Source organism: Ylistrum balloti, unplaced genomic scaffold, assembly GCF_031769215.1.
Source record: "Ylistrum balloti isolate Yb309-2 unplaced genomic scaffold, AGI_CSIRO_Ybal_v1 Utg370464, whole genome shotgun sequence".
NCBI lineage: Eukaryota > Metazoa > Mollusca > Bivalvia > Pectinida > Pectinidae > Ylistrum > Ylistrum balloti.
In genome coordinates this window covers 654,646-669,784 of record NW_026782306.1, presented here as the reverse complement: position 1 = coordinate 669,784, position 15,139 = coordinate 654,646, and the positions used below count along the sequence as shown (strand labels likewise).

At 36.3% G+C, this 15,139-nt stretch overlaps 1 protein-coding gene across 1 annotated transcript in view; it reads left to right on the top strand.

Annotated features, from left to right (window-relative positions):
- The window catches only part of LOC132555228 (cubilin-like), a 133,392-nt gene that overhangs the window by 106,369 nt on the left and 11,884 nt on the right, over positions 1 to 15,139 (top strand). The window contains exons 48-57 of the mRNA XM_060219578.1: positions 868 to 1,071; positions 1,472 to 1,624; positions 4,412 to 4,533; positions 6,833 to 7,058; positions 7,406 to 7,590; positions 9,992 to 10,151; positions 10,678 to 10,827; positions 10,999 to 11,187; positions 11,837 to 11,963; positions 13,149 to 13,366. Coding sequence (XP_060075561.1) covers positions 868 to 1,071; positions 1,472 to 1,624; positions 4,412 to 4,533; positions 6,833 to 7,058; positions 7,406 to 7,590; positions 9,992 to 10,151; positions 10,678 to 10,827; positions 10,999 to 11,187; positions 11,837 to 11,963; positions 13,149 to 13,366 — 1,734 coding nt within the window. The remainder of the gene's footprint in view (positions 1 to 867; positions 1,072 to 1,471; positions 1,625 to 4,411; positions 4,534 to 6,832; positions 7,059 to 7,405; positions 7,591 to 9,991; positions 10,152 to 10,677; positions 10,828 to 10,998; positions 11,188 to 11,836; positions 11,964 to 13,148; positions 13,367 to 15,139) is intronic.

Genomic DNA, 15,139 nt, shown 5'->3' with positions numbered 1-15,139 from the left:
GTTTGCTTTGCTGTTCAGACTTCCTGTTTGCCCTGCTGTACAGACTTCCTGTATGCCTTGCTATAAAGACTTCCTGTTTGCCCTGCTATACAGATTTCCTGTTTGCCATGCTATACAGACTTCCTGTTTGCCCTGCCATACAGACTTCCTGTTTGCCCTGCTATACAGATTTCCTGTTTGCCCTGCTATACAGATTTCCTGTTTGCTTTGCTGTTCAGACTTCCTGTTTGCCCTGCTGTACAGTCTTCCTGTTTGCCCTGCTGTACAGTCTTCCTGTTTGCCTTGCTATAAAGACTTCCTGTTTGCCCTGCTATACAGATTTCCTGTTTGCTTTGCTGTTCAGACTTCCTGTTTGCCCTGCTGTACAGTCTTCCTGTTTGCCCTGCTGTACAGTCTTCCTGTTTGCCCTGCCATACAGACTTCCTGTTGCCCTGCTATACAGACTTCCTGTTTGCCCTGTTATACAGACTTCCTGTTGCCCTGCTATACAGTAATCCTGCTTGCCCTGCTATACAGACTTCCTGTTTGCCCTGCTATACAGACTTCTTGTTGCCCTGCTATACAGACTTCCTGCTTGCCCTCCTATACAGACTTCCTGTTTGCCCTGCTGTGATGACTTCCTTTCTTTTTGCCCTGCTATACAGACTTCCATTCGACTGTATATATCTATTGTGTACATTTCTATATTTTGTCATACTATCATTGTTCCATGTTTTTTATGATATTCTGAATGTGCCCTAATAAACAGACAATTAATTGTTCTATAATTATAAATAAAACCTTCTTACGCAGATGGAAATGTAAGACCTGGGGACCATGAAATTCAGTTTTATGTTGATACATTTTTCACACGTTTATATTTTATAGTCTGTGGTGGACTATTAACAAACAATCCTGGTACAATTAGCTCCCCTGGATATGAAACTGGCTCAAACTATACAAACAACCTGCAGTGTGTGTGGGTGATTGCCAACCTCAACATCAGTGACACATCAATGGCTTTAAGTTTTCAAAATATCCAGCTTGAATCACATCAAAACTGTGTTTATGATTTCCTGGAAGTACGGGAAGGTAAGATTGTATGATATGAAGCATACATCAAGAACCTCCAGGCTTATTTGACTTAACATAAAGGCACTATTATCAGTCCTCATCGACAGTTATATAAAATTGCATCTCTTACAAATAGATAAAACAATACACTCATAGCACTTGCTATCACTCTGGAATGTATTTGCAGAATATCTTAAATATCATAAAAAAAAAGGTGTTGTCTGGTGCTGTCTACAATATAAAAGAAGTCTTTTTCAGTTTAAGAATGCTCATCTGAAATTTGACCTGATGTTAGGATATCATTTTATACAACAAAGTTTGTGAAATGAGTGCCAATGTCTTTCCTCGTATCCATAACAACATTGTTTTAAGGATATAAACATACAAGTCTTATCAAGAATTTGTTTTCAATTTGAAGGAAATTCAGCTGAAAGTCCATTGATTGGGAAATATTGTGGAAAAACTTATATGCCTGGGCCGATATTCTCACCTTCCCCTTACCTGTGGGTCCGGTTTAAGACTGATACAAGTATCGTTGATCATGGTTTTAGCCTGAACTATGGATTTACAGGTAAAAAAGTTGTGTTTTATATGACAATGGTATTCACCTGATACAAAGCCTTTCTCAACATCAACTGCTAGATCCTTTTGCTAGACATTTCTGTGAAGGTTTCTGGGATTCCAAGAAAAGTATGTATATACTAACCCTGTTAGATTTGTTCCTATAGTAATGTCTGTCTGTCTGTCATCAGCATTTTCATTTCTCAAAAGCATCTTAGAATCAAAATGAAATATGTAAAATAATATTTGTTGATGCATCATGCTGTTGGTGTCAATCCGATATTAATTCTCAATATTGCATTAAAAGTCAAGGTAATGTTCTTTCATGTTAAGGACAAATATCAGTGGTGTAGTCAAGATCACTGCCTGTCAATCCAACATTCTCTTTATTATTTGGATAAACATCAAGGTAAACTTATGTAGTGTTAAGCTCAGATTATTTAGGGTTCATGGCAAATATCTGTAGTGCATCTCAGGTCAAGGTCACTATCAAGGTCAGATACATGATTGGCAAATATTTCAGGGGTTAAAACTGGAAAATTATAGATGTCGAATTTGAGTTTTTCACGACTAAAGATTGTTAGTTTTATTGAGTTTGCTGCTTAATCCATTCATGTTTGTGCTTAAACATCCTATTAAATCCTTAAATCTTGAAGTGATAATAATACATTTTATTTCAAGTCTCCAGATTGGTACCAAAACTTGGGACTGCAAGATTTAGTGAAATATATTGGAGACTTTTATGAATATGGGTGGGGTTCTTTATAATGAGTTTTTGTTTATGTTACCCCTCTTAACCTCCAGTCAGTACAGGGTGTAATATGTACATAATCTGTTGCAAAGTCAACAATGTCATTTGTTAGTGAGTCTACTGAACACAAACAGATGTATGTGACTAATTACTAATGCCAGGAGGAGAATGTTTTATCTTACCTTGAAAAATCATAAAAATCTTGTATTAATAAATAGACAACTGCTAACTGAGGTTTAATTGCTTCACAGTTTGAACTGAGTATGGGAATCCAGTTGTTGTTTGACAGTTTGAACTGAGTATGGGAATCCAGTTGTTGTTTGACAGTTTGAACTGAGTATGGGAATCCAGTTGTTGTTTTACAGTTTGACCTTATTATGGAAATCCAGTTGTTGTTTTACAGTTTGACCTGAGTATGGGAATCCAGTTGTTGTTTGACAGTTTGAACTGAGTATGGGAATCCAGTTGTTGTTTGACAGTTTGACCTTATTATGGGAATCCAGTTGTTGTTTGACAGTTTGACCTTATTATGGGAATTCAGTTGTTGTTTTACAGTTTGACCTTATTATGGGAATCCAGTTGTTGTTTTACAGTTTGAACTGAGTATGGGAATCCAGTTGTTGTTTTACAGTTTGACCGTATTATGGGAATCCAGTTGTTGTTTTACAGTTTGACCTGAGTATGGGAATCCAGTTGTTGTTTTACAGTTTGACCTTATTATGGGAATCCAGTTGTTGTTTTACAGTTTGACCTGAGTATGGGAATCCAGTTGTTTTACAGTTTGACCTGAGTATGGGAATCCAGTTGTTGTTTGACAGTTTGACCTTATTATGGGAATCCAGTTGTTGTTTTACAGTTTGAACTGAGTATGGGAATCCAGTTGTTGTTTGACAGTTTGACCTTATTATGGAAATCCAGTTGTTGTTTTACAGTTTGACCTGAGTATGGGAATCCAGTTGTTGTTTTACAGTTTGACCTTATTATGGGAATCCAGTTGTTGTTTTACAGTTTGAACTGAGTATGGGAATCCAGTTGTTGTTTTACAGTTTGAACTGAGTATGGGAATCCAGTTGTTGTTTTACAGTTTGACCTGAGTATGGGAATCCAGTTGTTGTTTGACAGTATGACCTTATTATGGGAATCCAGTTGTTGTGTTACAGTTTGACCTTATTATGGGAATCCAGTTGTTGTTTTACAGTTTGACCTGAGTATGGGAATCCAGTTGTTGTTTTACAGTTTGACCTGAGTATGGGAATCCAGTTGTTGTTTGACAGTTTGACCTTATTATGGGAATCCAGTTGTTGTTTTACAGTTTGAACTGAGTATGGGAATCCAGTTGTTGTTTGACAGTTTGACCTTATTATGGAAATCCAGTTGTTGTTTTACAGTTTGACCTGAGTATGGGAATCCAGTTGTTGTTTGACAGTTTGACCTTATTATGGAAATCCAGTTGTTGTTTTACAGTTTGAACTGAGTATGGGAATCCAGTTGTTGTTTGACAGTTTGACCTTATTATGGAAATCCAGTTGTTGTTTTACAGTTTGACCTGAGTATGGGAATCCAGTTGTTGTTTTACAGTTTGACCTGAGTATGGGAATCCAGTTGTTGTTTTACAGTTTGAACTGAGTATGGGAATCCAGTTGTTGTTTTACAGTTTGAACTGAGTATGGGAATCCAGTTGTTGTTTTACAGTTTGAACTGAGTATGGGAATCCAGTTGTTGTTTTACAGTTTGACCTGAGTATGGGAATCCAGTTGTTGTTTGACAGTATGACCTTATTATGGGAATCCAGTTGTTGTTTGACAGTTTTACCTGAGTATTGGAATCCAGTTGTTGTTTTACAGTTTGACCTTATTATGGAAATTCAGTTGTTGTTTTACAGTTTGACCTTATTATGGGAATCCAGTTGTTGTTTTACAGTTTGAACTGAGTATGGGAATCCAGTTGTTGTTTTACAGTTTGACCTTATTATGGGAATCCAGTTGTTGTTTGAAAGTTTGACCTGAGTATGGGTACTAAGTTTTATATTAAGAATGACTTTTACAGATTGTGGTGGTATCTTGACCCAGGACAACGGTGTGATTACGAGTCCAAACTATCCAAACCTCTACAATCACAGCGACTCGTGTGCCTGGATCATACAGGCTCCAGAAGGTGTCCGTGTCAATGTAAGTTAATACATGGACAGAGAACTGTCAAGATGGTTCACTAGTGCAGTCGTTTGTAAAAACTGTTCGTTTGATGGATTAATCTCCATATGAAAAACAATTTTGAGGAAGGGTTCCATGTGTCTTATCCATGGCCACAACCATGTTTTACAGCACAGGATACACTGATGTGTCACAGTTTTCTGAGAAACATGGATCTGAAGTTGCAATGTCCAAGAATTCTAAGCTCTTCTAATGGAGCAGTTATACTGCAGCTCTATAAAGTGAATGGACTATTTATTAGACCATACAATCTGGTGCATTTCACAGATCATCCACAAAAAATTGGAAATTCCCTTTGGAAACAATCTCTTTTCTCTTTTATGATAATTTTATTATGAGCTTGCAAGATATCTTACAAAATGGTTCTTACAAACTCACTTTTTTATGCTCCCCCAAATGTATTTGGGAAGCTTATAGTAGCCACCATGTTTGTCCATTCGTCCTTTCCTGTCTGGAGCATAACTTTGCCCACAGTTAATTGTTAAGTAAGGATCATGAAACTTGGTGTATACTTAAAACATACGAAGATGATAAGTTTACCAAATTCAGAGCCCTTGATCCCTAAATTACAGAGTTATTACCCTTTGTTAAAATTTTGTGTCCGGAGCATAACTTTGCTTGCATTTAAACAAGGATAATTAAACTTGGTTGTTACAATGATCATAGGAAGACAATATGTAGTATACCAAATTCAGGACCCAGTTCCCCCTTAATTAGAGTATTTGACATTTGTTAAAGATATCTTGTCTGCAACATCACTTTGCTTACATTTAAGCTAGGATAATGAAACTTGTGTCCAGATGTTAGGGTCTGCAACCCCTCAATTATAGTTATTGCAATATGTTAAAATTTTGTGTCCAGGGCATTACCTTCCCTGCGTTTATACCAGGATACTGAAACGTCATTTCTATATCAGTCATACAAAAGCAAGGTGCAGTGTAGCATTCTCAAGGCCCATCATTCCTTAGTAATTGCCCTGTGTTAATTTTTTTTGTCATTAGCATAGTGATGCTTGCACTAAAACTAGGATAAAGAAACTTGGTATATACATTGGTCGTACTAACAGAATGTGCATTATACCAAATTCAGGGCCTGTAACTCATTAATAACAGAATTGTCTCCCTTTGTTAAAATTTTGTGTCAGGTAGAGTGTTCAGGGAGTATTCATCAGTTTTACCGACACTCTTGTCACAAAGTAACCTAAATTCAAGAATATTTTCACAAACTTGACATCTAAATTCAGGATTGTTTTACATACTTATCTCAGTTGACAAAGTTTGCTGCAAGGACTTAAAAGATATTTTAATGTCCATTTTTTTTTGTATATATTGTTATTATTCCATATATCTCCTCTTTTAAGAAGAGGGAAATACTGTACACATAATGTGTGTCCATGATCTCTTTTCCAGTTCTTATCTCCTGATCACTATATCCTAATCTTTTGGGCAAAAATCTTTTAAAATTTATATCCTTTGATCTATCAATTAACGATTTATGGGTAGGTACTCAGGAATTTTACCTGGTAGCTTAGGAAATTTATTGTTGGAAATGGAAAGTATTCTCCAAGTGTGATGTTTCTTCTCTTATTATAAACAATACATGGATAACATTTCCCCCAAAATGGGGAAAGTTTTCTCCAAAACAGAGCCTATCAGTATATTTTGCTGAACATATTTTCAAATCATGCCATCATGAATAAGAAGTATCAATCCAATCTCAACATTATCACATTTTATTCATGTAATCTTCATGTAGGTTGTATCTTTTTCCTATCACTCATTTGATTCTGACTGAAAGGGCTGTCCAAAATTTCGCCGGTATTCAAAACAGGCTAAAATTCCATTTTTTTCACAATTTGTATTATGCACCAAATTTTCAATTAACCCATGGTATATGTAAGATTATATGATATACCACAATTTGATTTTCAAATCAAACCTCGAAACTGCTTTGTAACTGATTGACAATAGTGGGTATTAATATGGCTAACAAAGTTATGTACCAGGTAGATTTAAACAAGCAGTTGTCAAGTGCAAAAAAATGAAAATTGTTGTTCATAATATTGGTAAGGAATGATGTTGGATTGGGGCACTTGTTGTAAATTTTTTGGAGGGAAACTTCTTTGAGCCTGGATGTTGTTTACAGTAAATAGATAATTACAAACATTAACCCCAGGTTAATTCAAAAGTGAATTGAGTTTCTATCATGTTTTATCAGCATTACTTCTAATTTTCATTATTATTATAATGTTATGCAGGTACAATTCACCAACTTCGACATAGAAAATCATTCCAGTTGTGTATTTGATTATTTGGAGATATTGAATGGTCCATATGGAGACTCTCCTTCTGTTGGCAAATTCTGCGGTACAACAATGCCACCTTCATTCACATCCCAGTACAACGCCATTCGTGTGTACTTCAAGACGGACATTTCTATCAGCAATCAAGGCTTCCGTTTAACGTACTTCTTTCAATCTGGAGGTACTGTCATATCATTATATTCATAAACAGTAAATTGACTGAAGTTTATCTCAAGCCATGGGGTCAATATATTTCTGAGTCTACCTTTTTGGCTTGGAAAGATGATTTTTTATTGTCCAAATTTTATGGCATTATACATTGCATGTTTCATATTGTGAATTGATGACCATGACAAAATCTGACCTTGTGACATTTTTACAATGTGACCTTATAACTTTGTCACAATATCACCTTATGACTTTGTAAGGATGTGAACTTATGACCTCATACCATATGACCTTATGACTTTGTCACCCTGTGACCTTTTATTCTGGTATTCTGATGACTGACCTTGTATTTTACTGAAGGTTGTGGTGGGTTGTACCACAGTAACGATGGCCAGATTATGAGTCCGAACTACCCACAGAGTTACCCTCACAGAACAGAATGTGTATGGGACATCAATGTGTCTCCTGGTTACCATGTGTCCTTGACCTTCAATCCACCATTTGACCTTGAAAGCCATGCCTCCTGCACCTGGGATTATGTTGAGGTATAATATGTTGTATACCACTAAACATATGAGCCAAATAATGAATTTCTGATGTCCCTCATTGATTGAAGCAAAAGAAGACATCTGAAAAAAGAAAAGAAAACTTTAAAGATATAGAAAAAAAACAAACCGATAAATAATCAAAAGCAGCAGTGTTTTTGAAATATTGAAAATGATAACTTGATTGATTTTCTTCAATATTTACATAGTTTGTACTGTTCTAGTTCTTTGTCAGTTTTTATCTTAAATGCTACTTCTACAGGAAGTCTGTCTAAATTTCACTCAATTAATAACAATTCACAATTCACTAGTTTCAAGATATACTACATGTATGTGTCTCTTCTGAAAGTTTATCATTTATGTATACCCAGCCTCCTCAGTAAATATTCCAACCTCATTCGTAGTAGACACTCCAGCCTCCTCAGTAAATATTCCAACCTCATTCGTAGTAGACACTCCAGCCTCCTCAGTAAATATTCCAACCTCATTCGTAGTAGACACTCCAGCCTCCTCAGTAAATATTCCAACCTCATTTTCAGTAGACACTCCAGCCTCCTCAGTAAATATTCCAACCTCATTTTCAGTAGACACTCCAGCCTCCTCAGTAAATATTCCAACCTCATTCTTAGTAGACACTCCAGCCTCCTCAGTAAATATTCCAACCTCATTCTTAGTAGACACCCCAGCCTCCTCAGTAACTATTCCAACCTAATTCTCAGTAGACACTCCAGCCTCCTCAGTAACTATTCCAACCTCATTCTCAGTAGACACTCCAGCCTCCTCAGTAAATATTCCAACCTCATTCTTAGCAGACACCCCAGCCTCCTCAGTAACTAATCCAACCTCATTCTCAGTAGACACTCCAGCCTCCTCAGTAACTATTCCAGCCTCATTCTCAGTAGACACTCCAGCCTCCCCAGTAAATATTCCAACCTCATTCGTAGTAGACACTCCAGCATCCTTAGTAAATATTCCAACCTCATTCGTAGACGACACCCCAGCCTCCTCAGTAAATATTCCAACCTCATTCTTAGTAGAAACTCAAGCATCCTTGGTAAGTATTCCAACCTCATTCATAGTAGACACTTCAGCATCCTTAGTAAATTTTCCAACCTCATTCATAGTAGACAATCCAGCATCCTTAGTAAATATTCCAACCTCATTCGTAGTAGACACTCCAGCCTCCACAGTAAATATTCCAACCTTATTCTCAGTAGACACTCCAGCATCCTGAGTAAATATTCCAACCTCATTCGTAGTATACACTCCAGCCCCCTAAGTAAATATTCCAACCTCATTCTTAGTATCCACTCCAGCCTGCTCAGTAAATATTCCAACCTCATTCTTAGTATCCACTCCAGCCTCCTCAGTAAATATTCCAACCTCATTTGTAGTGGACACTCCAGCCTCCTTAGTAAATATTCCAACCTCATTCTTAGTAGACACTCCAGCCTCCTCAGTAAATATTCCAACCTCATTTGTAGTGGACACTCCAGCCTCCTCAGTAAATATTCCAACCTCATTCTCAGTAGACACTCCAGCCTCCCCAGTAAATATTCCAACCTCATTCTTAGTAGACACTCCAGCCTCCTCAACAAATATCCCAACCTTATTCCTAGTAGACACCCCAGCCTTCTCAGTAAATATTCCAACCTTATTCTCAGTGGACACTCCAGCCTCCTCAGTAAATATGTCAACCTCATTCGTAGTAGACACTCCAGCCTCCTCAGTAAATATTCCAACCTCATTCTCAGTAGACACTCTAGCCTCCTCATTAAATATTCCAACCTCTTTCATAGTAGACACCCCAGCCTCTTTCTCAGTAGACACTCCAGCCTCTTTCTCAGTAGACACTCCAGCCTCTTTCTCAGTAGACACTCTAACCTCCTCAGTAGACACTCCAGCCTCTTTCTAACTTGGCTCTCAAGAGTCTCCTCCCCAGTAGACACTCCAGCCTCTTTCTCAGTAGACACTCTAACCTCCTCAGTAGACACTCCAGCCTCTTTCTCAGTAGACACTCTAACCTCCTCAGTAGACACTCCAGCCTCTTTCTCAGTAGACACTCTAACCTCTTCAATAGACACTCCAGCCTCTTTCTAACTTGGCTCTCAAGAGTCTCCTTCCCAGTAGACACTCCAGCCTCTTTCTCAGTAGACACTCTAACCTCCTCAGTAGACACTCCAGCCTCTTTCTCAGTAGACACTCTAACCTTCTCAGTAGACACTCCAGCCTCTTTCTCAGTAGACACTCTAACCTCCTCAGTAGACACTCCAGCCTCTTTCTAACTTGGCTCTCTTTAGTCGCCTTCCCAGTAAATATTCCTGTCATTAAACAATCAGACCTCCTCCTCAGAAGGAAAACACAAAAACAAATCACTCACTCATTGGGGTTTTGTCTTTAGGTAAATGATGGCCTCTGGAATGGAACTTTGGCACCTTTAGGGCGATGGTGCAGTAATTTGACTCCGCCTCCACAGAGCTCTACAACAGATCGACTAGTTGTGAAGTTCCGTTCTAATATTAACACAAATGGAAATGGGTTTTCTGCTAACTGGACTGTAGGTAGGTTAAGTTCATCTGCTTGTTGCACCATATAGAATTTAACAGAACTAGGCAAATCGGTTACATTCATATTCTATCACTGTAAAATACATCAAAAGTATTTAACTTACCTGGCCGGAAGGGCCCATGGACATATCGCAGCATACATTGTTCATCAACTTTTTCCTTAAAATTGCCAGGACTAAGCTGATTTTGTCAGAAGTATCCATGGGAGAAGGGGAATTGTAGAAATGCCTTGATTCTGTACCGATTTGGGAACAAGCCAGGAGTTTGACTCCTGTGCCAGAATATTCTCTATGTTTTGTCTGAAGCATATTTGGGAGAATGGAACTCAATTCTAATAACTTTGCTGTCTTTCAGATGATTTTTTGATTGTATGTATTAATTTTGTTCATAATCTATATTTAAGATAGGTAAGAAGGGCTATATATGGCACTGTGCCTCTCTGTGACATTATCTCAATGATAAATAAGATTTTCTAGGATTGAGTTAAATAGCAGTGTCGTTCTAAATTTTCCTTTTTCAGGTTGTGGGTCAGTGTTTACTGAGCCGAATGGTAGAATTGTCTCCCCTGGCTATCCAGGCAACTATGACAACAACCTACTGTGTAACTACACCATCAATACCGACCCACAACGCTTCATTGTGGCCATCTTCAGTACATTTGATCTAGAAGGTAACCTTTCATAAAAAATGAGTATCCTATTGTTTGAAACTTCATGCCCTGGTATAATGATGTAATTTATTCCAGTTTGGTGATATCCTTGAGTCTAACCTGCATCCAACTCTTCTTATGATTGATTTTGACTGTAATGTAATCACACTTTTTTACATTCGTTACAACCAGGTGGCTACTCCTGTCCTTATGACTACTTGGAGGCATTTTCAGGCAACAGTTCATCAGGCAGGCGTCGGGGCAGGTTCTGTGGGAGCACAATCCCACAGGCCTTTAGTTCTTTAGGCTCCATGTTTTTAAGGTTCCGAACAGATGCGACTGTTGTAAGTCGTGGATTTGTCTTGAATTACCAAACCTCAGGTAAGTCCTTCTTTTTACTAAAAATCAAGGAACCTCTTCTCCTTTAGACTGAATCATTCTTTGACAAAAATCTTTCAAAAGTAATACTTGATATCTTTTCCATTTTCAAAATTATTGATCTCTAAATCATAGTGCTATGGGCAAACTTATAAGAAAGGAATTTTCCAAAGTTTTCTCTTTTTTATATATATATATTGTGTTACATGTTGTTATTTCAAAAGATTGTACTTTTAACTGTTTACGATAATGGAATAAAATGCTGAAAGAAAACATTTTATGGTAATAAAGAAAGTAGAAAATAAGTCAGTGTTGTAACTAGTCACTTTAATGAGAAACACATTTTTGTTTCAAAATATCTGTAATAGCACAAAAGTTTCAAATCATAAAAAAAAACTACCTTTGTAGTTCTGAAGGATATACAGGTACTGTACAGTCATATATTTTGATGAAACTCATCTCTCTGTAGGATAGTATAGCACAATAAATCAGTGAATTTCCACAGTTTGTGGACATATGCATTGGTGAATTAAGTGTATCCGTGAAGTCGACAAAAAAAATACCCCACAAAAACAAATAATTTTGCAGTATTTTTTTATATAAATTCTGTAAACTCCGAGAGATTGAAGTTTGTGATTGGTGTGTTTTACAGAATGTGGTGGAAATTTCACTAATTCCTATGGATTTATCAGCACGCCTCAGGAACCATCAGAGTACCATCACAATGCTAACTGCTCCTGGCTCATCACCGTGGCAACTGATCGCGTGGTCTATTTGAAGTAGGATTGTATATGAGGTTTTTAGGTCATCTTAGACAAACATTGCTATTGATTAAAATGTGATGTAACTCTCTAAAGATACAGGGGAGTAATATTATATATTGGCTTTCTTGATGTCACATTTCTAAATGCTACTAAGTCAACCTTTTTAATCAATGTTATCAATTTTATTAGCTCACCTGACCCAACAGGATGGGGGGGGGAGAGAACCTCTTCTCATGAACTAAAAGGACTAAGATATGATATTTGTACCAAAAACCATTATATAGTCCATCGATGTTGTGTGTTAAATTCTTCTGAGAATCACAAATAATATCCTTTATATCATATTTAGAAATTCAGAATTACCTTCAGTGCTTTAACTACCTAACAACCCTTACAGTCTGGGACTTATCTTCCTTTAAACATTACCTAGCTTCAAACAGCTGTTCAAGGTGTCAGTTTAAACCCATGACGAGCTGAAATGTTTTGCCCACCATCACCAGGAGATGGGCTAGCTGTGGTGATGGTGTGCCCTTCGTCTGTGGCCAGTCCGTCATTGAACAATTCTTGTTATTGCTTGAGAAGTTCTGGATTATTCCAAAATTCCAACTGTAGGATTCACTTTGTCTATAGTTGTGCATTTTTCCATTTTCCAAACTGATCTGAAAAATAGCCAACATGTGACCATCTTAGATTTCACACAAATAGTTTGTTATAGCTGTGTGTTGAGAATTACCGGATGCATCACCCTCACATATGCATGGGTTCCTCTGGGTCCCTAGTTGTGTATTGTCCTATTTTGAGACTGACCTGAAAACAATATGGCCAACAGGTGGCCATCTTGATTTTTTAATAGTCATAATTTGTTATCGTTATCATACATGACCTGATAAGCACACTGAGTGCTTGCAAAATCACAAAAGGGATGTAAAACCATGTACAAGAAAAAGTTTCCATGTGAAATCTACATGGAAAAATTACATTTTATGTTTTCATTTACACACCTGTATGTAGCGAAAACATTCCATGGAAAAGAGTTTAATCCAATTGACAGACAACCTATTTTCCTATATAAATACCTGGTTCATAGTGTATATTCACTTAAGTAAACTCTGCAATCATGCTTGCAGACTTTCTTGATGCTCACTTTTTACTACTTGAGCTTGAAAGAAACCACACTGTGCACTTCTACTTTATTTGCAGGTTTACGATGTTTGACTTGGAGGCCCATCCTTCATGTGCATATGACTATGTGGATGTCCGTGACGGAGCAGACTTGTCCTCTCCTCTGATTGGTCGTTACTGTGGAAATGTTGTTCCAGACATGATCAGGGCCCAATCAAATACTCTGTTGGTTAACTTTATCAGTGACTACTCAATGGCTGGTAAAGGATTTACTGCATTTTACAGCTCAGGTTTTGGTGAGTATTTCTCTTGTCCTCTAGGATATTGTTAGATGTCCTGTAGACTTTCTAACATATAAGATAGTTTGTAAACTTCAGTTCTACGATATGGCAAGGTATTTTGTAAACTTCAGTTCTATGATATGGCAAGGTATTTTGTAAACTTCAGTTCTATGATATGAGAAGATGTTTTGTAAACTTCAGTTCTATGATATGGTAAGGTATTTTGTAAACTTCAGTTCTATGATATGAGAAGATGTTTTGTAAACTTCAGTTCTATGATATGAGAAGATGTTTTGTAAACTTCAGTTCTATGATATGGTAAGGTGTTTTGTAAACTTCAGTTCTATGATATGAGAAGATGTTTTGTAAACTTCAGTTCTATGATATGAGAAGATGTTTTGTAAACTTCAGTTCTATGATATGAGAAGATGTTTTGTAAACTTCAGTTCTATGATATGGTAAGGTATTTTGTAAACTTCAGTTCTATGATATGAGAAGATGTTTTGTAAACTTCAGTTCTATGATATGGTAAGGTATTTTGTAAACTTCAGTTCTATGATATGAGAAGATGTTTTGTAAACTTCAGTTCTATGATATGGTAAGGTATTTTGTAAACTTCAGTTCTATGATTGAGAAGATGTTTTATAAACTTCAGTTCTATGATATGGTAAGGTATTTTGTAAACTTCAGTTCTATGATATGAGAAGATGTTTTGTAAACTTCAGTTCTATGATATGGTAAGGTATTTTGTAAACTTCAGTTCTATGATATGGTAAGGTATTTTGTAAACTTCAGTTCTATGATATGGTAAGGTATTTTGTAAACTTCAGTTCTATGATATGAGAAGATGTTTTGTAAACTTCAGTTCTATGATATGATAAGGTATTTTGTAAACTTCAGTTCTATGATATGGTAAGGTATTCTATGATATGTAAACTTCAGTTCTATGATATGGTAAGGTATTTTGTAAACTTCAGTTCTATGATATGGTAAGATTTTGTAAACTTCAGTTCTATGATATGGTAAGGTATTTTGTAAACTTCAGTTCTATGATATGGTAAGGTATTTTGTAAACTTCAGTTCTATGATATGGTAAGGTATTTTGTAAACTTCAGTTCTATGATATGGTAAGGTATTTTGTAAACTTCAGTTCTATGATATGGTAAGGTATTTTGTAAACTTCAGTTCTATGATATGAGAAGGTATTTTTTAAACTTCAGTTCTATGATATGAGAAGATGTTTTGTAAACTTCAGTTCTATGATATGGTAAGGTATTTTGTAAACTTCAGTTCTATGATATGAGAAGATGTTTTGTAAACTTCAGTTCTATGATATGGTAAGGTATTTTGTAAACTTCAGTTCTATGATATGAGAAGATGTTTTGTAAACTTCAGTTCTATGATATGAGAAGATGTTTTGTAAACTTCAGTTCTATGATATGAGAAGATGTTTTGTAAACTTCAGTTCTATGATATGAGAAGATGTTTTGTAAACTTCAGTTCTATGATATGAGAAGATGTTTTGTAAACTTCAGTTCTATGATATGAGAAGATGTTTTGTAAACTTCAGTTCTATGATATGAGAAGATGTTTTGTAAACTTCAGTTCTATGATATGGTAAGGTATTTTGTAAACTTCAGTTCTATGATATGGTAAGGTATTTTGTAAACTTCAGTTCTATGATATGAGAAGATGTTTTGTAAACTTCAGTTCTATGATATGAGAAGGTATTTTGTAAACTTCAGTTCTATGATATGAGAAGATGTTTTGTAAACTTCAGTTCTATGA